Here is a 22,912-nt window from a genome sequence, read left to right as displayed (position 1 = left end):
GAAGCACTCACTCCAGCTGCAGTCCACTCTTTGTGAATCTCCCCCACATTTTTGAATGGGTTTTGTTTCACAATCCTCTCCAGGGTGCGGTTATCTCTCTTGCTTGTACACTTTTTTCGACCACATCTTTTCCTTCCCTTCGCCTCTCTATTAATGTGCTTGGACACTGAGCTCTGTGAACAGCCAGCCTCTTTAGCGATGACCTTTTGTGTCTTGCCCTCCTTGTGCAAGGTGTCGATGGTCGTCTTTTGGACAACTGTCAAGTCAGTAGTCTTCCCCATGATTGTGTAGCCTATAGAACTAGACTGAAAGACCATTTAAAGGCATTTGCAGGTGGTTTGAGTTAATTAGCTGATTAGAGTGTGGCACCAGGGGCCATCAATTTTGAACCTTTTCACAATATTCTAATTTTCTGATATGATGAATTTGAGATTTTCATTTGTTGTCATTTGTAATCATCAAAATTAAACAAAATAAACATCTGAAATATATGAGTTTGTATGTAATGTATGAATATAATATACAAGTTTCACTTTTTAAATGGAATTACTGAAATCAATCTACTTTTTCATGATATTCTAATTTTATGACCAGCACCTGTACTATGAAAACTTCCCTCAGAAGCTTCTGTGTTACAAAAATCCTGGCGGGTCGGTTATCTGTAACTTAGATGTGTCCCTTGCCCTAAGCTTACATACCTGAATCAAATAACTAAGCCTTGCTATCTCATATTGGACTCAGTTGTGTTGAAACACAGATGCATCTAAAAGTTGCAGGTTCACATGTTTTTTTTTTTGTTTTTTTTTAATTAAGCAATTGATATTTACATGAAAAAATATTCTGAGAGAGGATGGCAAAAGTACACGAACAGATGAAGATTAATTACAATTGAAAAATACAAAGTAAAGGGATTTATATCAACAAACATTTAAATCAGACAGAGAAAGAGCCATAGAAATTTAAAAAACAGAAGGTGGATGCAATTAGAATAGATGGTGGGAGAATTTAAGACTCAATTTTTTGGCATATTTGTATTTTTTAAATGTTTTTAAGAGAACAAAAATAAGGTTTTAAAGTCATTAATAAACCGATGAAAGGAAGGTTTATGATTCCTCCATTTAACACAGTGGATATGATATTTATCCAACAGCAGGATGATATTAATAGTATCAGAAACAGGCAAGGGAAGATGGTCCACATAAAAAAATGACATTATTTAGGGGCAAATGGGGGGATATAGTTAGTTTTCAAAGAAAAACAGATGTGTTCAAAAGTTTCACTATTATTATTACTATATGAACATTAATCCACCTCAAAATCAAATCTTTTTCTTAAAAATTCTGCCACAGGATAAACGTTGTTTATAACTTTAAAATGTGTTTCTTTGACTTTAGGTAGAATAGGGTCACATCATGGTTTGTTCCATGGCTTTTCTGTACTTGTATGCAAGCATCCCAAAGGCATGATGCAGCCATCACCATGTTTAGCTTTTGGGAGCTATATTCATCTTTTTTTGTGTCAGTTTATTTGAAATAATACAAAATCAAACATCAAAAGGTGTATAATGTAAAATCCACGACTTGAATTAATGATGATTTCACAACAGAAAATAAGTAATTAAAAGAATCAATATATAATGACGTTAAACTTAGATTATTTAACGTTAACGTGCTAAATTCAAATTGTTCGTGCTTAAAATGCAGACCCAAGGTAAATGAATTACCGACAAAGCTTTTTGTAGCTCCGCCCGCCTGGACTGCTAAAACATGAAAATCAAAGCACCACCGCAGCAGGCCCGGTAACCTAGCAACCACCTGAGCTGTCACATCAACGGTAAAGTTGACGAGAGCGCCTCGGTCAACATAAAAGGGCGAGTATAGATATACTTTATAAAACTATATTACCTAATAATATATGTCTCTGTAATATTTGAAGACTTCTAATTGCAAATCTATACCTAATGGCTGGAAGGTGCGTTCGAGTTGAACCTCCGTTTGTAGAATTTAAGGATGTAAAAGTTGGGGAAGTTTACAGGAAAGCAGTCACGGTAACAAATATTGGAAAACAACCGAAGAAGATTTTTATTGAGAAGCCCAACTCGAAGGTAACGTATTTATAATTATTTTATAACGAATTTTAGTTGTGTAGGTATATGTTATGTTTTCAACGTTTAGCAAATAGTATCGTTAATTTGCTAACTGGCCAAAATTGCAGCAAAAATGGCGGCCAACCGTTAGCTTCTAACTTGTTGAGAAAAGGTGCTTTTTTTTTTTTTTTTTTTTTTTTTTTTTTTTTTTTTAATAAAAGGCTTAGATGCCATAAATAATGCACATTTCAGAAAAAATAAAATAAAGTGTAGTAAAAATAAAAACATCTGGGCAGAGCATGTATGAATAGTTTTAAAATTATTCCAAAAGATCAAAATTCTTTCATTAAATTACAAAATATCATAGAAATTATTTAGTTTTAAGTGTATAGATATTGATTAGACACACATTGCCTTTTTTGTAATTGATACTTATTTTCTCTGCTATCAATATTTTGACTGTTCTTTATTCTGTAGTGTACAGAAGAGGATTAGGTAGGGTGACCATATTTTCATTTGGGAAAACCAGGACAACTTGGGGTGGGGGGTGGGGGGGGGGGGGGGGGGATCTCTGTTCCCATGCATAGAGATGTCTGTGGCATGCACTCACTTAACATAGACCTACCTAATCCCACAATGACACAATGAGTTGATTTATTAAAGAATGCTTTTTAGTAAAAGTCAACAGCAATAACTCCAATAACAAACGATAATTTAATTCAAAATGCATTTATTAAAAATGCTTAACAATTTCTGTAATGAATGAATAGCACATTGAGAGAAATAATGTCTCATCTAAACATCCCTCACTTAACAATAAAAGTTAAAAATAACTCTCAACTCCAATAACAGATGATGCTCAGCCTCAGCAATGAACGAAATAATGTCTGTTCTGTAGGCTATTGGAAAAAAAAAATTAACAAATGAGCTAATTAACAAAAAATACCTCTTGTGTAGCAAAAATTATTCAAAATGTAACAAAAACGAACAAACATATCAATAGACTATCTTTACTTTCGGTGTCCAGGTGGCTTTTCAGATCCCTTGCACCTCCATTGGACACCGAGACATATGTGCACAAGGCCTCCCATTTGTCTCGACCCGGTCTGAAAGCAGGGAAACTCTTTTGTAAATCGTCGGTAAAGATACATTTGCGCTTTTGCATGTTGTTGGCGTACTGACAGCCACGCAATCTATATTCTGATTAAGAACAGGCCTGACACGGCTCAGGGATTACGTCACACGCAGCGTTGTACGCAGTGCCCTAACGTCTGTAAATTGAATAGTCCAATTAAGGTAATTTAAAAAATCAGGACATTTCCTCACTTTCTAAAAAAAACCCGGCACGCCTGGGACAGGACGTGAAATACGGACATGTCCTGGGAAATACGGACGTTTGGTCACCCTAGATTAGGGCCACTGAAAAAAATCAAAAAAGTTAACAGATCTTTTTATTTCAGTAAATTATGAGAAAAAGTCAGAATTCTGACTTTAATCTCAGAACTCAGACTTTTTTCTCAGAATTCTGAATTAAATGTCTGAATTCTGAATTTAATCTCAGAATTCTGAATTTAATCTCAGAATTCTGACTGAATTCTGACAGCTAGCAAACGTGTTAGCATCAAGCCGTAGCCATGTCAGAATTCTGAACTTAAAGTCAGAAGTGTGAGAAAAAAGTCAGAATTGTGAGGAAAAAAAAGTCAGAATTGTGAGATTAAGTCAATATTGTGAGAAAAAAAAATCAGAATTCTGAGATTAAAGTCAGAATTCTGAGATTAAAGTCAGAATTGTAAGAAAAAAAAGTCAGAATTGTGAGATTAAGTCAATATTGTGAGAAAAAAAAAGAGAATTCTGAGATTAAAGTCAGAATTCTGAGATTAAAGTCAGAATTCTGAGAAAAAAGTCAGAATTCTGAGATTAAAGTCAGAATTGTGAGGAAAAAAAAGTCAGAATTGTGAGATTAAGTCAATATTGTGAGAAAAAAAATCAGAATTCTGAGATTAAAGTCAGAATTGTAAGAAAAAAAAGTCAGAATTGTGAGATTAAGTCAATATTGTGAGAAAAAAAAATCAGAATTCTGAGATTAAAGTCAGAATTCTGAGATTAAAGTCAGAATTGTAAGAAAAAAAAGTCAGAATTGTGAGATTAAGTCAATATTGTGAGAAAAAAAAATGAGAATTCTGAGATTAAAGTCAGAATTCTGAGATTAAAGTCAGAATGCTGAGATTAAAGTCAGAATTGTGAGATTAAAGTCAGAATTGTGATAAAAAAGTCAGAACTGTGAGATTACAGTCCGAATTCTGACTTTTTTTCTCATACTGAAATAAAATTTAAAAATCAGTAAACTTTTTTTTTTTTTTCAGTGGCCCTAATCCTCTTCTGTAGTAGTGAAACAAAGAAAATGCATCATAAATCATTAAGCATTAACCTTTAATTTCCCAAGGAAATTGCATTGGCCCCGGGACAGAAACAATCAAAGACAGATGAGGAATGAAGTGATTTATCAGTGATTTATCAGTGTGGACAGGATTATTCATTTGCTTCTAGGCTTTAGGAGTCCAATGTCCCTCAGCAGTGAGATATTATCCACTAAGCAATGAACACTGAAAGTATGGGCTACCAAATTAACTCTAAAAGAGCATCAACAGATCATCCAGAAGGTCATAGAATAATCCAGAACAGCATCTTAACTATGGCAGACCTAAGTGCTTGAGATAATTGAGCAGCTCCCTTCCTATTCCTATTTAAATTTTGGATTCAAAATAATTTCTGCTTTCCAATCAAGTCTGAAATGTTTAAAAAGCCTCTTCTAAACCCTATAATCAGTGGTTAAAAGTACTCCACTTATTTACTTAGAATGACGGCACTGAGAAAATTTTGAAGTTTGAGCATTCAGGCAAAACTTTGCCTGCAAGATTTTTGGGTGGTTGCAATGATGCTGTGAAACCGATTAAAAAATCTACAAAGACTTGCACTTTAACTCATTTTCTCCGACTTTGACACAAAATTTTTTCTTTAATGTTATAAATACTTATCTTTTCCTATTACTTACATAAACTTCAATTTGATTTTAAGTTGGTACGTTGAGTGACAACCTAATATCCTTCTGAAATGTCTTCCCTACAGCTCTTTAATTTCATCCAGTTGAGTCAATTTGGGTTTGTGCCATCGGGATTTTCTGTCAGAGGTGTGCTGGAGTTCACTCCAGATGCTGAGGAGGAGGTCAGAGATTCCATTCGGGTGCATATAGCTGATGAAGAGATCCTCCAGGTTCCAGTTACAGGGTGCGTGATGTTTCAAATCAGCTACAGTTTACATGCCTGGTTGCATCTTCATTATTGCTGCATCTCTCGCTGCAGTTTTCCCAGATCTTGCTCTTTCACTATGGACTCTGTGCTGGACTTTGGCTGCATTGTCGCCAGGGGTCGGATGGTCAGCAAACTTCACCCGATTACCAACGTAGGCTCTGCATCTGGTAAGTCAAATGATCTTTATTTGACACATGATACTATATAGAACTGTGATATTCATCCAGGGGGTGCAGATATAAGTATGTTATCTTTTTAGGCGTATTCCAAGTGGAGTACAGTGGTGGAGACGCCTCTCTCAGTTTCTCACCATCCAGTGGAGTCATAGCAGCTGGCACCACCCAGTGGCTGAAAGTAGAACTGCATACAGTCAAACCTGGGCAGATTGATGAAAAAGCTCTGTATGTTTTTCTCTAAAAACAACTCACCCACATTATCTATAGTGTCTAGGGTTTAGAATATTATATTTTATATATTCAAAATATGTTTTTTTTTTATTGTACTTAACTGGATAATAACAGTTGTTATCTTGCCTCATTTGTCCCTGAGGGTGAAACTCGAGAAAAGCTCGACTGTAGTTCTCCATATCAGGGCTGAGGTGGTGGAGCAGCATCTGGAGGTTTCCGACCTGCAGGTAGATGCATTTAGATTCAAGAGGAGATTGAATTATTGTGCCTTACAGAGATATTTACAGGTCCATGGAGAAAAAAACAGAACAAAAACAAAATAACTTGAAATTTGGGCAGAAGTTCAACTTTGAGCAGAAAAAAAAAAAGTAACTAAACATGTCAGATAGGACAAAAAAAATGAACAAAAAAATCATTTAAAATCTTTTGCAAGGCATTATAAAATGTTAAAAGGATCTTGCTGCTTTAAAGTTCCTTCTGAACATCTGTATCCCTTTATAGGGGTCTCCACTGTCCTTTTTGTGCTTCGGACCCGTCTACTTTGGAACTTCCTGTGTGCAGAATGTGGTGCTGAGAAACAATGCTCCCCTGGCTTGCGACTGGGTGTGCCTTCTGCAGGATAACCCTGCTGGGACTGAGGCAGTGAGTCATTTACCTTTTAATAAAGCAGCTTTTAGTCTGTAAGAAATGGATAAAACAAAAACCTTCAGCTTTCTTAATTCTCCCCACAGGGAACAGACTTTCTAAAGAGCACACAGTGCACCCTGCTGGAGAGAATGAAGAACAGCAGCTCGCCAAGCCATGCTTTGTCTGAGGTCTTGGAATGTGTGCCTTCACATGGTCGACTGGGTCCGTATGACAAAACCACTGTGGCAGTACGATTCAGTCCCATCTGCAGGAGGTACATTTGTACTAAAACACAGAAGAAGACTTGCTAGAAATTCATGTGAAGGATATTTTGTGTTGACTTTTCTAGCTTTAGTTGTCCTTTGTATTATAGATAGATTGATAGTATTCATTCATGGCCGTGCCTTAAATAATGTGGTTCAAATACGTTTCTCTTAAAAATAAAAAAATTTATAGCTGAATTGAGAAGAGCTAAAAATAAGGAATAGAAACGGTTTTTTTAGACGATAAGAAGGGGAAAAAAAGGTTTTATCACTCCCCGTCGGGGAATCGAACCCCGGTCTCCCGCGTGACAGGCGGGGATACTCACCACTATACTAACGAGGAGATGTTTCATTTGTAGAGAACATTGAATTTTCTACTGTCCGCATTTGCCCTGTCTGACAGCAGGAGGAAGTGTGTTACAGCAGCCAGCCGGCAGGACTACTGTCTGTTCCTGCTGTTTGACATTGTGGACTGCAAACATGGCTTCACTCAACACACTGGTAGTCACACATGTACACACAGCTGAAGTACACAAAACATTTATCTTCCTATAATGGGGATTCTATCATAGGATGGTCCTATTATGATTATTTTACTCAATCTTTATTATTTTTTTATAATTAGCCCCATAATAGAAAACATAGAGGTAGAGAGGACTGATAGCTTTAATCAAGCTTTCTTTCATCCCTGTAGCCGACAGCAGTGTGGAGGTGTCAGTGACTGGTTCTGGAGTCCCCGTGGCTTTGCTGCCGTCTCCCTCTAACGCCTTTGATTTCCCCAGCTGTGCGATGGGCCAACATTCAGGGCTCATCTGTACGCTCCAGAACCTCTGCCCTCAACTTCCTGTCAGATTCCGCTTTCGCAAGTTAGCACACTTCACCGCTGATCCGACAGAGGGCAGCATAGCACCTGGGCGGTGTCAGGTGTGAATGCTTGCAGCTTCAGGTTCTAATTAAAGCTCCAAACGTTTAACAGATTAACTTGTTTTTTCTATGTTCTGCAGGACATAATTTTGACTTTTATTGGACGGCAGCAGGGCAGCTTCCAAGTCCGTCAGAAGGTAGATGTCCTGGGTTCGGTTGCTTCTCAGAAAGATAGCAGCTCCACTAAGCTGAGCTGCTTCCACACAATCTCCCTGAGCTTATCAGCTACATGCTACAGTATGATGACACTCTCCAAACCAAAGCCACTTCCTGGTGAGAATTTTTCCACATTTAGACCATGAAATCTAATGAGAAGGCTGCAGAAAGTGAACTTATTTCTTATATCATTTTAGCTCTAAATAGTCTAACAGGGACAGAGCCTCCGATTACGTTGAGTGAGCTGGCTCGTCGCAGCCTGTTGGCCCGCGCTCCCGCCTCAAAGCTACACAAACATGGCAAACAGCGAAGCGAGGGCTCCGATGAAGACGAGTTCCAAGCCTCTAGCATCATACCAGCATCACAACTCAGACAATACAGGTAGAGTTTAACAAACCACAGCTCCACAACAAACCATCTGATTTTAATTGAATAATCAGATTTTTTTCGATTTAAAACACGATACATGATTTAGATTAAATTGTGGGCATTTAAAGAAAAACTATTTTATTATCTTTGACATTTGAAAGGCCTACAGACAGTGGCAGTTCTAGACCACATGTATCAGGGGGCCAGGAGGGGGCCAGCATTGTTTTCATGGGGGCCCAGAAAAGCATGAAATAAAAAACAGGGCAAGGGATTCAAATATATTAAGAGAGCTGCATGAAGAGAAATTTTTTTTATTCGATATGTCTTATTAGGTTAATATATATTCATAATTTAGGAATTTTACATATTTTTGACTTAATATAAGTAAAAATTACGTTTTCTGTAAAATCTGAATTAGAACTCAAGAAAAACTGATAAATTCAGCTGCAAAAATTAGTTTTAGTGAGTGTAATGTTTCTTTTTACCAGAGCGCCTCTCTATTACCATGTGGACACCAGCTATGCTTTCACTGAGGAGGAGGAACAGCAAAGACAGTGCCATCGGCAAACTTACATGACCTTTATCCAGCAACTTAGACAAAAACGGCTTCAGAAGATCAGAGAGAGGTTGGATTTCCAAATTCAATATATATCCCCCAAGACCATTTAAAATAATCTCAGAATGATTTAAACAATAATGTTTTTCCATTTTCCAATTAAAAGCCACAAAGTTCAATTCACTGTCTTGCACTGATTTTCATTTTTAGGGAACAAGACACGCTAAAGGACGGACTTGTTCCCCCTAAGCTTCACATCAGAGACCTGGAAAGCACCGACCGCTCAGAAGGGAAACCTAATGACGCTACCAAATGCACAAGGGTGATTAAAACAGCAGCACTAGTTGGGTTATATATATATATAAAAAACATATTTAGGATATCTATTCTATTTCAATTATATGTATTTGTTTTTACAGATTTCAGAAGGAGCAGTTAAAACAGTTCCATCTACCAGCCAGCAGGTGGCAGACTGCAGCAGGAAGTTGACTCCTTATGAACTCTACCAAGTTATAATATGTAGGATTTTAATGAGTAAACTATGTAAAGAACAGCCTGATCTAGAGCATAAATGCAGACGTTAAGAATGCACTCTATATTGTCCCTCTGTACAAACAGGTCCTTTAAAGGTAGACTTTGGTTCTGTGTGTCTGGAGTCAGTGTGCGTTCAGGAGCTCCACCTCTTCAACCGTCTGCCGCTGAATGTCTGGGTTGAGCTAAAGATGAACTGTCCTGAACTGCAAGGCTCCTCCCTGCTGTCGCAAGTCTTACCTCCTTTCTCCCACAGCAGCTTGCCCCTGACATTTGAAAGCAGTCAGCTCGGGCCCTTCCACAGGTCGGTCCGTGTTCAGATGAGCTGTTCTGTAAAGCGTTTAATCCTCAGTATTCCTTTAGAACCTAAATAAAATGGATCAGTTTGGTGTTTCACAAAGAATCTCAATAAATCAATCTGTATTAAGGTTTGAGGGTGTGAAAGTGTACTTAATTTCTCCAGGTCCCTAAACTACACTGTAAACCAGCAGCACCCAGGTCAAATACTAGTCCAAGCTCAGGTTGTCTCCCTGTCTCTGGTGATGTCCACCAACCTGCTGGTGCTCCCCCCCTCCCCGCTGATGTTCCCAGGATCAGAGTACAGGAGCACCGTGACCCTTCGTAACCCGTGTAACTGTGCAGCAGATTTCACCTGGCAGCCCGTGATCCCAGAAAGCGGCCTGCTGTTATTCTCTGTCCGACCAGCTACAGGTGAGCCAGCTTTAGGACCCTTTGGTCACTGTGGCTTGGAGTTACTGATCCATCTCCTGTTGACGTAGCATGTTTATGAGGTGACATTTTAAAGGATCTCATCTCGTTTTGTCCAGGTACAGTGGAGCCACACATGGAACTAGACTGTGAGGTGGTTTGGCATCCTTCCTTTGATTCCCCCTCAGAGGGAGACTTTGACCTTTGCGTCCCTGGGGGAAAAACTCAGCGCCTGCACTGTGTTGCTAAGGTTTGTCTCCACAAAGAATGTCCTTTTCCTGGGTAGAGAAACTCCTCCCTAGAAGTCCCTAACCATCATCTGTAGAAGTCCAGTCCAGTCACTCAATTGTAATAAGTTTGCATCTTCTGCAGCACATGTGAACTTGTAATGTTTTTCCACAGTGTTAAAGGATTTGTCTTCATTCAAATGCAGCTCTCTCCATTTTAAACCTGAAAGATGTAGTCTGCAACTGTATTAAAAGCCCCCTCCACATAATTTAACACAGTAAAGATCTGCTACATCACTGGAAACTTTAGCACATGGACGGAGCAGTTCTTCTGGTGCATTCACACCGAACACATTTCCTGCGACCTGAGTGATTGATTTAGATGTTATCCCCATGTAGAGTTGCGTTCAGGAGCACAGCGATCCAACGGATGATGCAAATGGCATAATTATGTTGGTTACTGCAAACTGTTGGTAATGTGACACGTGAAATATCTGAACTTTTCTGTCAAGTCCAGACAACCAATCAGGGACTGGATGTGGCTGTGACGTAGAACAGCAGTAAAAACTAACTTTAATCAGTTGAAATGGAAGATAGAATGATCTATTTTGAGAAAGAAGGAATTTAGTAACGCTCTTTTGTGAGTGATCTTTGAAAAAAGCCTTTTAGTTAAGCTCTTAAAACATCTGTAAAAATCATTCATCATTCATTCTCCTCTTGTAGCTCCAGGGACGTAGACACCAGTGGCTTACCTGGGTTCCCATTATAAATTATAAACCACAAATCGCTCAGTTAATCACCCATGTTAAGGTGGAACAGGAAAGTAGATAGAATCTGGAATCATGTTTGGTGTGAACGTACCATAAGCTTGAGCTGTTAGGCAAATTGGAGGGACATCTTCTTGTTAGAATGCCTCTCATGTCAATTTGATGTCTTTCCCATCTTCCTCTCAGATTGGAACCACTACTGTCCAGCTGGTAGAACAGCGAATCCTTTTCCGGTCTGTGCCTCTAAACACAACATCTATCAGAACTGCTGTCCTGCACAACTCTGGGTGGAACCACGCCTATTACCAGGTGTCCAATCACACTCAGTTAGCAGGATCTTTGAGCCAATCAGAATATATATTTATGCTAAAATAAACACACCATCCATTAATATAGATTTAGCTGAGGTCCAACCCTATGGGGCCACTTTGCAATGGCTCTGCTCTCTGTTTGTCAGGTTGTGGACCCCTCTCCTCTACCTGGGATGGTACTGAGTCCATCTCAAGGTGTGGTGCCCAGCAGGGGTCAGGCCATACTTCACATCCAGTTCAACCCAGACTGTGTATTCAGGTTTGATACCAAGTTTGAGGTGAGAAAATAAATAAACGGTGCAGTTTCATTTGCATATGGTGTCACTTTTTCTGTGTCTAAGGGAGTTTCTGTGTGTTGCAGATAGCTCTGAGGAACATGAAGTCCACCCAACTAAGAGTTGGAGGATCAGTGGAGCCTCCAAATGTAGAATTCAGTGTGGTGAGCGTTATAGTTGCCCTGCTGCAAACATGAACATTTGTTACTATCTGTGCAGGATCTATGTTGACTATCTATAATATTTCCCCTTTCCAAAACTATGATAAGGTAGATAAAAATAAACTCAAACCTTAATTTCTTAGGTTCACATGGCTCCATTTAAAGCACAGAATGTGATAACTATAACTTTGTATCTTCTGTCGATCATAACATTACTATCAGGTCTAAAAGTCAAACACAAATCATGCACACCTGTCCTGAAACTAACAGACCTTTTCAAGATACCCAGAACATCCAATGATTCTGCTGAACAGCTCTGCTTAAAAGTGTTGGTGACTGTCTGCTTGGCCAGACTTCCCCAACCACAAGGCTGTGAATTACAGAAATAAATGAATTTTAGCTAATATTCTAATTTACCAAAATGCTGCTGTTAGATCTGCTAACATCCCCTGGTCATGCTAACTTACGTGTTTTCTTTTCAGTCTCATTTCCAGTTCTGTGGAGTCCATGTTGGTTCTAAACAAGAGATTCCGTTTACATTAACAAACCATTCTGCAGCGACGTCCCGAGTCACATTTGATCTGTCAGAATACAAAGACTTCACAGTCCAAGTCTGTCAGCCCTCTGCTAGTATGTACAGTATTATTAAAGCACATTAAAGTATCTCAGTTAAAAAATGCTAATATTCTGGGAGAGAACGAAACTATGTTTGATGGGGATGTCTGGTCCTGAAAAAGTTTATTACACGTCCTTTAAATGCTTGATATTTTATCAGGTTGTTTCTGTGTCCAGAAGCAGATATAGAGCCTGGAGTCACCGTGGTGCAGCTTAGTGATGGTCAGACCCAGGAATGTCTGCTGGTCTTTTCTCCCACCCAGGTGAGATTTCTGGATGTTTCCAATGCATGAATCAGAGGAAACATTAAAAGCTTATATCAAAACGGCTTCTTAGCATCTGTGCTAACTGTAAATAATAGAAATATTTGTTTGTATAAATAGTTTAAAGAGTTTGAATGTCCTCTTTTTACCGAAGGTGATCAGCTATGACTTCTTCCTACCACTAACGGTTAATGGACTTAAATGGCCCAGCTCTTTGTCCCCTTCACTTCCTCCAGTCTGGATCCAGGCCACAGGTGGAGTCACTGTTGCTGAAGTTGTGTGATTTTGTTTAATTTTGATTTATTTTATCCATCCTAACCCAGATTTGATGCGTGTTCATTTTGGGGTTTAATTTTAGTACTATTGGCTGTGAAATAAACCCGCAGCATGACACTGCTTCTACTTTTCCTGACAGTTCTATGCATATCTGTAAGGTGTAATGCTTTCTGTTCATTTTCTGCATAGCCCTCTTTGCTCCAGTGGAAATGTCCCCTCCTACCCTGCAGTTTGTTGTCCAATCACAGTCTAATATATTATCTCAGGTATTCAGTTTGACCCAAACTTTACTCATATTCTGTGTAATAAATAATCCCATCATACCCCTCCTCTTCTCTTCTCATCAAAATCATTCTGTTTAATGTGTGTTACATCTAATCATTTTTATAATAATTTAAGATTTTGTTTTCCTGTGTTTTCTTCTTTCCCGTCCTTCTGCTGCAGACTGTTGAGCTGACAGCTGAGCAGGAACAGAGCGTCTGCTGGCGAGCTATCACAGGAGAGGGTGTTAACTGGTGGTTTGATCTCAGTGCCACGGATGCAGGAGCTAATAAGCTGTGTGTGGTGACTCCATCATTCGGCTTTCTAAGGCCGGGCCAGTCCGTATGTGTTGGGGTTTCCATCGACCCCGAGGCCATCAGAATGGGTGCAGTATAAAATGCAGGCAGTTTGAAATAATTAAATATCCAATAGTGTGTTGGAGATGTAATATAGAAAAATAATGAAACTTTGTACTGCTAATTTTGAAAACATAGCTTGAAAGCTGTGTTTAAGCAATATTATTCCATCCAACTAAATCTACACAGCTAAAGCTACTGCTAAAGTCAGAGTTGTGGTAAATTTGGGGAACTAAATATTTTCCCAATAGCAAAGAACTGATGGCAGAGGATCCCAAACATTTCAGCCTGTGATGGCTGCTTCTAAAGTTACTCAACTTACGTTTTGTATAAAAGTTTTGGGGGGAAAAAGTTTGAGCTGCTTAAAAAAAAAAAAAAATCTCACGACTTACTTCATGCTGATGAAAAAAAAATCTTGATCGTTGATCTCTGCTTAAAGGTTGTTTTTCTTTTTTTTCCAACAGGAGAAAAAGGGACCGTACTGTATTTTCCTCTGTATCTGGGAGAGAAGGAGACTGAAGGAAGACAAAGAAACAAAGCACCCCAGCCTTACAGGAAGCTGTCAGTCATCATCAGGCTTCCGAGTATCACCTTCCACCCCTGTCAGATCCTCCTCACCCCTGTTCCTCTGAGAACAAGAATAGAAACCACACTCACCCTGCAAACTACTGGTTATCCATGGTTGGTTCACAATGAATACTTAAAGCTATCATCTTTCTTTCTAAACGACCAACGACAATGCTAGATTTTTATTACAGTTATATTTTTTTCTAGTTTGTGGCAATAAACAATCTGTGTCAATCCCTGTGGCCTAAATTAACCCAGAGAAAAAAACCTTTATAGTCATCAATAGACACGTATTTGTCAGGCTGCCTGCTGTCTCATAAAACAGTGATTCCCAACGCGGTGTTCTGTCAGATCAGCATACCAATAGTAATACACATGCGCACCATCAGATCGCCAAACCCTTCAAAAAACAACAAAAAGTAAGTAATTAAATTGTTTTTTTGTACAGCACATGAATAAAGGGATACATGTCCGTTGAGTTAGTTTAAAGTTTATTTAGAGAAGGGTCTAGCTGCACCTGCAGCCATCTACAACAGGCGTCCCGTAGAAAACACACCTCCTGCCCAGCCAATCGCTGATGATATTGATTTAGATATTGTGTCACCTTGGATACAGGTGCTTGGTGGAGCAGAAGGAAGGTCAATTGAAGTGAATCAAACTTGAGCAAGGTGCCTACTACTATCAAGGTTGTAGTTGGCACATTAAAAAGGAATAATCTTGATCAATGTTGGGAATAAAGCAATCCATGATCAAATAGCTGTAAAATTTTGCCACTTATTTTATTTTTTTATGTAATTTTCCAGGAGCTGCACATGCTTTAAACATAAAAATTAAAATGTTAGAAACAGCATTTCTAAGTTAATTTTTCTAAAATCCTCCTGGTGTGAAGTAGAGGACACAGAAAGCGAGTCTGTCTGTGTTTAAAGAAGTTTAGCTTTAAATTCTGTTACAACTTTGGGTATGATGGTCTGACGGGTTAAGTTAGTCTGACACTTACATTTTGAGGCTAGCAAGCGCATATGCAAAGCTGATGTCTAGTGCATGCATATTGACTACAGGTATGCTGGTCTGAGGGGGTTTGCTGATTGGACAGAGCTCGAGGATATGCATACCCCTAGTGGTCTGCGAGTGCATTGCAAGGGGTTCGTGAAACTATTTTATTTCTTAGGTAGTAAAATAAAATAGGGCTGGCATCTGTTTTCCTTTGTGAGGACCATATTGAAAAATGAAAAGTTTTTATCAAGCAAAAAGTAAGTTTTTATTATACACTATATTGCCAAAAGTATTTGCTCACCTGCCTTGACTCACATATGAGCTTAAGTGACATCCCGTTCCTAATCCATAGGGTTCAATATGACGTCGGTCCACCCTTTGCAGCTAGAACAGCTTCAACTCTTCTGGGAAGGCTGTCCACAAGGTTTAGGAGTGTGTTTATGGGAATTTTTGACCATTCTTCCAGAAGCGCATTTGTGAGGTCGCACACTGATGTTGGACGAGAAGGCCTGGCTCTCAGTCTCCGCTCCAATTCATCCCAAAGGTGTTCTATCGGGTTGAGGTCAGGACTCTGTGCAGGCCAGTCAAGTTCATCCACACCAGACTCTGTCATCCATGTCTTTATGGACCTTGCTTTGTGCACTGGTGCACAGTCATGTTGGAAGAGGAAGGGGCCAGCTCCAAACTGTTCCCACAAAGTTGGGAGCATGGAATTGTCCAAAATGTCTTGGTATGCTGAAGCATTCAGAGTTCCTTTCACTGGAACTAAGGGGCCAAGCCCAGCTCCTGAAAAACAACCTCACACCATAATCCCCCCTCCACCAAACTTTACACTTGGCACAATGCAGTCAGACAAGTACCGTTCTCCTGGCAACCGCCAAACCCAGACCCGTCCATCAGATTGCCAGATGGAGAAGCGCGATTCGTCACTCCAGAGAACGCGTCTCCACTGCTCTAGAGTCCAGTGGCGGCGTGCTTTACACCACCGCATCCGACGCTTTGCATTGCACTTGGTGATGTATGGCTTGGATGCAGCTGCTCGACCATGGAAACCCATTCCATGAAGCTCTCTGCGCACTGTTCTTGAGCTAATCTGAAGGCCACATGAAGTTTGGAGGTCTGTAGTGATTGACTCTGCAGAAAGTTGGCGACCTCTTCGCACTATGCGCGTCAGCATCCGCTGACCCCGCTCCGTCAGTTTACGTGGCCTACCACTTCGTGGCTGAGTTGCTGTCGTTCCCAAACACTTCCATTTTCTTATAATACAGCTGACAGTTGACTGTGGAATATTTAGGAGCGAGGAAATTTCACGACTGGATTTGTTGCACAGGTGGCATCCTATCACAGTTCCACGCTGGAATTCACTGAGCTCCTGAGAGCGACCCATTCTTTCACAAATGTTTGTAAAAACAGTCTGCATGCCTAGGTGCTTGAATTTATACACCTGTGGCCATGGAAGTGATTGGAACACCTGATTCCAATAATTTGGATGGGTGAGCAAATACTTTTGGCAATATAGTGTATGTTTGAGTTCAGCTTCAGCTTTGTCACACATTTAAACCAAGCAGAGGAACAGATTGGATATAGAGAACAACCTGATATTAGCTGTTTTTTACACTGAGCTACTGGAGCTCATTAAGGCAGCTCAGGTGCAATGAAAACAAAGTAAAACTAATTAAGTCAGTCTGACTATAATTTTATATTTCATCAAGTTTAAATGTGATCATAAGGGACTCCAGTTTCATAAATACAGGTTTATAATCTGATTTTATTTTTTATTTCAATTCCTTACTAACATCCAGGCAACATATTTATGTTTTTGTTTTTTTATTTAAGATGGAAATAATAAAATGGCTAATAGTTAAATGCTCAAATTAAAAGATTAAGTAAAACAGTTTTTATTTTATAATTGTACATTCCATTTTTGGACAATCAGCAAAGCTTTTGACTGAATTCATGGTAAGAAAAAATGCCCAAAGGGGTACACAAGTCAAAAAGGGTTAGGAAACATGAGCAATCGAATCTACATTCTAATGTTTGTTTATACGGTCTATTTGCTACATTTCTACGCCATGCATTGACATTTAACCTTAAGACTTTTACAGCGTTAAAGAATCTACAGTGGGGGATTAAAAATAACATTTAGTAAATATATTTTATATAAAAATCCACAACCCCACAGAAAAACATTTGGGCTGGTTATGATTTTACTTAAAAGAAAAAAATGGTCAGAAATTCTCAGCAGATTTACCCTGTTTCCTTTGTAGAAAGTTGTTTGGGGAACAAGTTGTGAATTCCTTTATCAAACCCTTCCATCCCTAAAAATTCTCCACCAATCTGGAATTTTCGGCCCTGGAAACATATATGAATGGGTTTGATTAATCTTTAATAGAAAAGTTTTCAAGTTTAAATGTTGAAATGTCTGCCTTTAACCATCCCTGTACTAATATAGCTGAATTTAATTAGAAATGAATATATTACCAGCTCAGTGCAACTTTTCCTTGATACTTCAGGTGTCCTGTGGGTTAAAGGTTATATTCCGATGAGATTGACAATTAATTCTCAATTATGTTCCTCAAGCACCCCGATCCTACATGTTTTAGGTGTCTTCTTGCTGACATGAATGAGGCTTTGGCAGCACTGGATATTGCAGTTACTCTCCTCCTCCAATTATTTTTCACTGTTTTTGGAAATTAGGCTTAAGCTCATCTAGACTGGATGGAGAATCTATGAACATAAAAAGCAGGTGCAGACTCTTCAGTGGATTCATGTTTTGACTGGGCCATTTAGTCACACAATCTGGTGGCAAATGTTTGGGCATGTCGGGATGTTAGAATAAAAGTGAATTAATACAAATGCACAAACAAATGCAGGTTTTCAAAATGGGATAAAGTTGAAACTATATGAATACTTTTTAAGGCAGGGTGAAAAAGAAATGATCAATCAGTTATTACCAGTTTTCTTTACGTGTGGTATTTCACATTTAGTGACTGATTGTTGTGATGTTTGGTCTGTGTTGGATGATGAGCCGTCTGATGTTTTCTCCTTGTAGTGGAACAGCCATATCAGCGAGAGTTGATGAGATAGAAATGGAGGATGGAACTAAGATCCAACCGGTTTCTGTCGCCTTTCCTGATGGAAACGTTATTCCTGCCCAGGATTGCAACCAGGTGAAGGTCCAGAGTTAGTCACTTTTAACTGGCCACATCCAAACAAAACAAAACAAAAACACAACTTTAGTGTAATTTACAGTGGAGTTTAGTAAAAACCAGACTAAGAAACAGATTTAATTTTAAGTTTTAAGATATTATATATAGAAGTCTGGTATAATTTCATCTCCATATTCTTGCTCATTAGATCTATAGAAAAGCTTAATATGTGCTCTGCATGAAGCAGAGATTTAGCTCATAAATGTATCTGATGTTCCTTTAAAGATCATATTGTTAAATCTGTTCTCACTCAACTGCAGAAAGCTGATGTCACCTCTCTGCTATGTAAAGTGGCATTCTTCTCTGCTGTCCCTGTGTCGCTCTGCACAACCATTACCTTCAGTGACCAGATGGACAACAGGTAACCTGGATCTCTGTAGGTTTAAATGTTTTCGAACGCTTTAATCTCTTCTGTGTTTTTCTATCTCTGCAACTTCTTACTTCTTCAGATTCAAGATCGAGTTGTGTGCTATCGCTGATAACTGCCTGCTGACAGTCTGGCCCTACATGGCGCTAAATCAATCTGATCCGCAGATAGTTCTGAAGACAGGTACGACGGTGCTGTGAGAGCTTTAAAAACATGAAAGTCAATTGAATCTGCTCGGTTACTTGTTGAAATAAGAGTAACTTTTGTTTTGAAATATTTTACAAAGGGGCCACAGCTGTGGAGGCGGTTCTTAAAAGCTTCCACACATCAAGCTCTGCATCTGGCCTGATTACATCATCAACCTCATCATTGTTTGATCACAACAGCTCAACATGTAACACAGGTCTGAAATGTCTAATGTGTGTTTGTCTTCATTTGATAGGTTTTTGGTAAAAAATTAATTTGTTTTTAAATCCAAGACGTTTCCGAACACAATCAAAGACTCAACTAATCTTTAATGTCTTAAGAGGATAAAAATAGTTTCTGCAAAGTACTGATTCAGGGCAATAAGTAGATTTACACCCAACTTTTTAAAGATTTTTATTGGTTATAATTTAAAGCCATATATATATATATATATATATATATATATATATATATATATATATATATATATATATATATATATATATATATATATATATATATATATATATATATATATATATATATATATTTCATTACTTTTGTGCTACTTCATGTGTCTGTTACCTAAAATCTCAATTAGGTACATTAGAGTCATTTATTGTAAACTAGACCTATACAGATTTTATTTTGTAATTTTGTATACCCAAGTGTAAAGAAAAAGAAATTTCATTAAGTACAGCTCTTTTAAAAAAAAAAAAACTAAAGTCTGTCAGGATTTATTTGTGGGTTGAGGACCCAAAAGCAGAGGCAGGCAGGCAGAGATGAATTTATGGTTCATTTAATGAAGAGTTACTGAAACAGGCAACCAAGAATCCAAAAAAGAAAACAAAGTCCAAAAAAACAAACAAGAAACCAGGAGTCCAAAATTCAAAACATGAAAAAATAGGTAGAAAACAAACCAGATAACCACAGAGACATCAGGGAATCAAAACTCAAGGAGGAAAGCTCAGAGAGACGAAGTTGGAGCATGTAAGACAAAGTAAGACAAGGACCCAGCAAAGAGAAGGCTTTTAAAGGAGACAGAGACAAAGAGGGGGCTAATGAGCAGATAGGAAATGGGTTAACACAGAGGCAGAGACAAAAACAGGAGCTAGGGAAAAAGGAGAACACGAGAGGGCAGCAGAGGGCAGCAAATGAAAAACCTGGAAGACTGACAATAATTAGAAAATACAGCAAAATAATCATTAAACCACTAAGACTAAAAAAAACAAGGACAAAATAAAACTAAACACTCAAAAGAAAACATAACAGAACCAAGACAGAAACAGTTACTAGGAAAAAAAAAACAAAGAACACAATGAACTAAGAATTAAACCATAAACACTAAGAAACAAGGAGAAAAGCAAAACTGGATACTCAAAAGAAAGACATCAAAGAAAACAGAAATATAACATAGTAATTTTTTAACTAAAGTTCAAAGGGTCATGAATACTGCAGCAAGAATTTCTGCTTTTTCTGAAGTAGCCATGTGCACCTTGTTGCCATGGCGTCAGTGGGTTAAGGTAACTCAGTCATGGTTAAGTCCATCTGAGTTGTTTTACATGATAAAGAGCACATGTACATGTGTTGTCCTGAAGCCAAACAAGGCTGCAGTCAATCAATTCGGATGGTTATTATTTTCCAAAGGCAAGTTTTATTTCAATTAAAACTAAAATGTTTATATCTTCATCTTCCTTGTTCAGACTCCGTCTCATATAGCACCAGTTTGAGTGAACAGGCCAGCAGAAATACAAACATCACTCCTACAAGAGATGCTCCAAGCAGTCTTAGCTTGCCAAAATTCCCTGATTCCAACTCAGAGGAAGGTCTGTATTACGAGCACGTATTACTGGCTACAGAGAGGTGGTTCAGCCTCTTTGGATGGCCCGGTGGACCTCACCCCATGTCCATACCACACACACTACGAAGGTGATATTTTTACACTTTCCACCTGAACCTAATTGTTTTACAGCCTCTATTTAAGCATTTACCTTATTGTCTCTAATCAGGGTGTCGGTAAAAACAAACCCCTCCATTGGACGGCGAGGCAGTGTTAGCCAAAATAAAGACACAAGGTTGGTGTGAATGTCATTAGGTATTAGTAGAGTCATTTAAAGAATAATGCCATTGGTTTGTCTGCGCTGGCTTTGTATTGCAGGTCTGTTGTGGACATGCTTCATCATCTGACTGGCAGACGGATCCCTGGTATCCCTCAATGCCAAACATTTTCTGATGCTATACACCAGCGCACGACTCAGCTGCTACAACAACATCGAGCTATACTCGCCTTTCTCAGGTAGAGTGATGCTCCTACATGCACGTATAATAGTTCTGCTTGTCATACATCTTGGATAAAGCTTTTCTAATGACACTGTATGTTACTGATACATCTAGATACAATCCAGAGTAAAGGGGGCTAAAACCACATATTTTTTATAGACAATTTTTAAACATGATTAGCTTTTTCCTGTTTACCATCGTGTTTCTCTGTCACACAAAATCTTCCCACAATATAAGTGACAATGTGAACAAACAAGGTGTCAGGGTTGTGGTTGAGGTTTGAGGACCCAATTGCAGAGGCTGAGGAGATTTCTTGCAGTTTAATGGGGGAAAGACAGTAAACAAATGCAGGAATCCAAAAAAAACAACTAATAATGTAAAAAAAACAGAACTATGGAAACATCTGGGGAAAATAATCACGAGGAGCCAGGGAGAGACGAGGTAGGTGGACAACTGCATGAGAAGACAGCAAAGACAAGGAACCAACAAAGAGTGACAGCAGAGGGCGAGTATATGTAGCTGACTGAGACAACTGCGGGACTAACAAGTGGATAGGGAGCAGGTGTGTGAGGAGACAACGAGGAAGCCAAGGGGAAAGGAACACACACAAGAGGGCAAAAGAGGACAACAGAAAAACCTGAGAACTAATATAAATCTAAAAACTACAACAAAATAGGAATTAAATCATTAAAATTCGAAAACAAGGACAGAACAGAACCAAGACCATGACACAAGGGTTGTTAATCCATTTTTTTTTTTTTTATGTCTTCAGGGTGCAGGGAGCCTTTCTTTGTCACATCAGACCGGAGTATTTGCTTGATACCCTGGAGTTTAAGCACTGGTGCTCCTTGCTGGTACAGATATATAAACACACTTTTGTTCCTAAACCATTACTGCAATAATTCAGGTACTCTAACCTATCTGTGAATCGTTGGCCTAATGTGTCTGATGTTGTGTTTCTCAGGCAAAAGATACAGAGAATGGCATGGACTGTAATTTTGTAGATTACGAGTCTCTGAGCAAACAGTCATGGACTGATGTGCTTCTGCAGATTTATAAGGTGAAACCATGGATGCCATGTGTAGTTTCTCATCTATGTTCCCATTTCATTTTTTTATCCATTTAAAAATATGTTATACAGTTAAAATATCTCATCAGTTGCTAACTACCTTTATTGAACATATTCAGGTTCTGGTGTTGAGATGTGTGCCAGACGAAGGACTGAATACGCCTCTGAACCCCAGAGAGAGCAATGAATTCCTTCTGGATGGCTCACAGCCTCTGGTTAGTACCGTCTACTCACCACAGGAGCTCCACTTGCTGTCATGGCTTAACAGGAACTATCAGAGGATGAGGAAGACGGTGTGGGAAAGAGGTGAGGTTTATGCTTTAAAGTTACACTGATTAACACAAAGAGGTTTTCTTTTGTTGTTGTTTTTAAATATTTATTGTATAACTTTGACTTTCAGATGGAGTCCCAGCATCACGCTGGATAGTTAACTTTGATTTGGACTTCACAGATGGACTGGTGCTTGCTGCTCTAATGGCTGCTAACTGCCCTTATCTGGTAGGTAAACCTGTATCCTGGAGAAGAAGAGTGGCCTTTTATTAAAAAAGGTTTTTAAGATTACAACCATGTTCCTCCCATTATCTTATTGGGATTTTTTTCTTGTAAGCCAGACACAAAGTAACGAATGATTGTTTAGAGCAGAAGTCTTCAACAGGGGGTCCGCAGTGGTACTTCATGAGGTCGTGAAAGTTTTGGTTGATTACGATTTTTTTTTATATTCCCCACTGCAATTTTCCACTAATTGAAATGTCTTTAAATGTACATTAAAATGAATTCAACACACTGTAGTAAAC

General features: G+C 38.7%; 1 protein-coding gene and 1 non-coding gene across 2 annotated transcripts in view; one reads left to right on the top strand and one right to left on the bottom strand.

Annotated features, from left to right (window-relative positions):
* Positions 1 to 1,767: 1,767 nt before the first annotated feature.
* Positions 1,768 to 22,912, top strand: part of LOC119794422 (cilia- and flagella-associated protein 47-like) — a 31,229-nt gene continuing 10,084 nt past the window's right edge. The window contains 37 exon segments of the mRNA XM_038301976.1: positions 1,768 to 2,104; positions 5,213 to 5,370; positions 5,446 to 5,561; positions 5,654 to 5,795; positions 5,944 to 6,028; positions 6,303 to 6,443; positions 6,533 to 6,702; positions 7,095 to 7,192; positions 7,386 to 7,615; positions 7,696 to 7,888; positions 7,969 to 8,152; positions 8,629 to 8,766; positions 8,907 to 9,018; positions 9,116 to 9,215; positions 9,315 to 9,531; positions 9,691 to 9,938; positions 10,055 to 10,185; positions 11,116 to 11,238; positions 11,387 to 11,518; positions 11,602 to 11,679; positions 12,159 to 12,306; positions 12,469 to 12,554; positions 12,709 to 12,808; positions 13,020 to 13,096; positions 13,275 to 13,476; positions 13,912 to 14,128; positions 18,060 to 18,177; positions 18,477 to 18,577; positions 18,666 to 18,766; positions 18,870 to 18,986; positions 20,473 to 20,698; positions 20,779 to 20,844; positions 20,928 to 21,065; positions 21,822 to 21,903; positions 22,014 to 22,109; positions 22,238 to 22,424; positions 22,519 to 22,616. Of these exon segments, the coding sequence (XP_038157904.1) occupies positions 1,961 to 2,104; positions 5,213 to 5,370; positions 5,446 to 5,561; positions 5,654 to 5,795; positions 5,944 to 6,028; positions 6,303 to 6,443; positions 6,533 to 6,702; positions 7,095 to 7,192; positions 7,386 to 7,615; positions 7,696 to 7,888; positions 7,969 to 8,152; positions 8,629 to 8,766; positions 8,907 to 9,018; positions 9,116 to 9,215; positions 9,315 to 9,531; positions 9,691 to 9,938; positions 10,055 to 10,185; positions 11,116 to 11,238; positions 11,387 to 11,518; positions 11,602 to 11,679; positions 12,159 to 12,306; positions 12,469 to 12,554; positions 12,709 to 12,808; positions 13,020 to 13,096; positions 13,275 to 13,476; positions 13,912 to 14,128; positions 18,060 to 18,177; positions 18,477 to 18,577; positions 18,666 to 18,766; positions 18,870 to 18,986; positions 20,473 to 20,698; positions 20,779 to 20,844; positions 20,928 to 21,065; positions 21,822 to 21,903; positions 22,014 to 22,109; positions 22,238 to 22,424; positions 22,519 to 22,616 (5,100 nt within the window). The 5' untranslated portion in view covers positions 1,768 to 1,960.
* On the bottom strand, positions 6,963 to 7,034 carry trnad-guc. The gene has a single exon. It is a non-coding gene; the product is annotated as a tRNA-Asp (tRNA).

Source organism: Cyprinodon tularosa, unplaced genomic scaffold (genome assembly GCF_016077235.1).
Source record: "Cyprinodon tularosa strain WSP-4 unplaced genomic scaffold, ASM1607723v1 ctg48, whole genome shotgun sequence".
NCBI lineage: Eukaryota > Metazoa > Chordata > Actinopteri > Cyprinodontiformes > Cyprinodontidae > Cyprinodon > Cyprinodon tularosa.
Note: the sequence above shows the minus strand (reverse complement) of the source record. Positions and strands in the feature narration are given on the sequence as shown.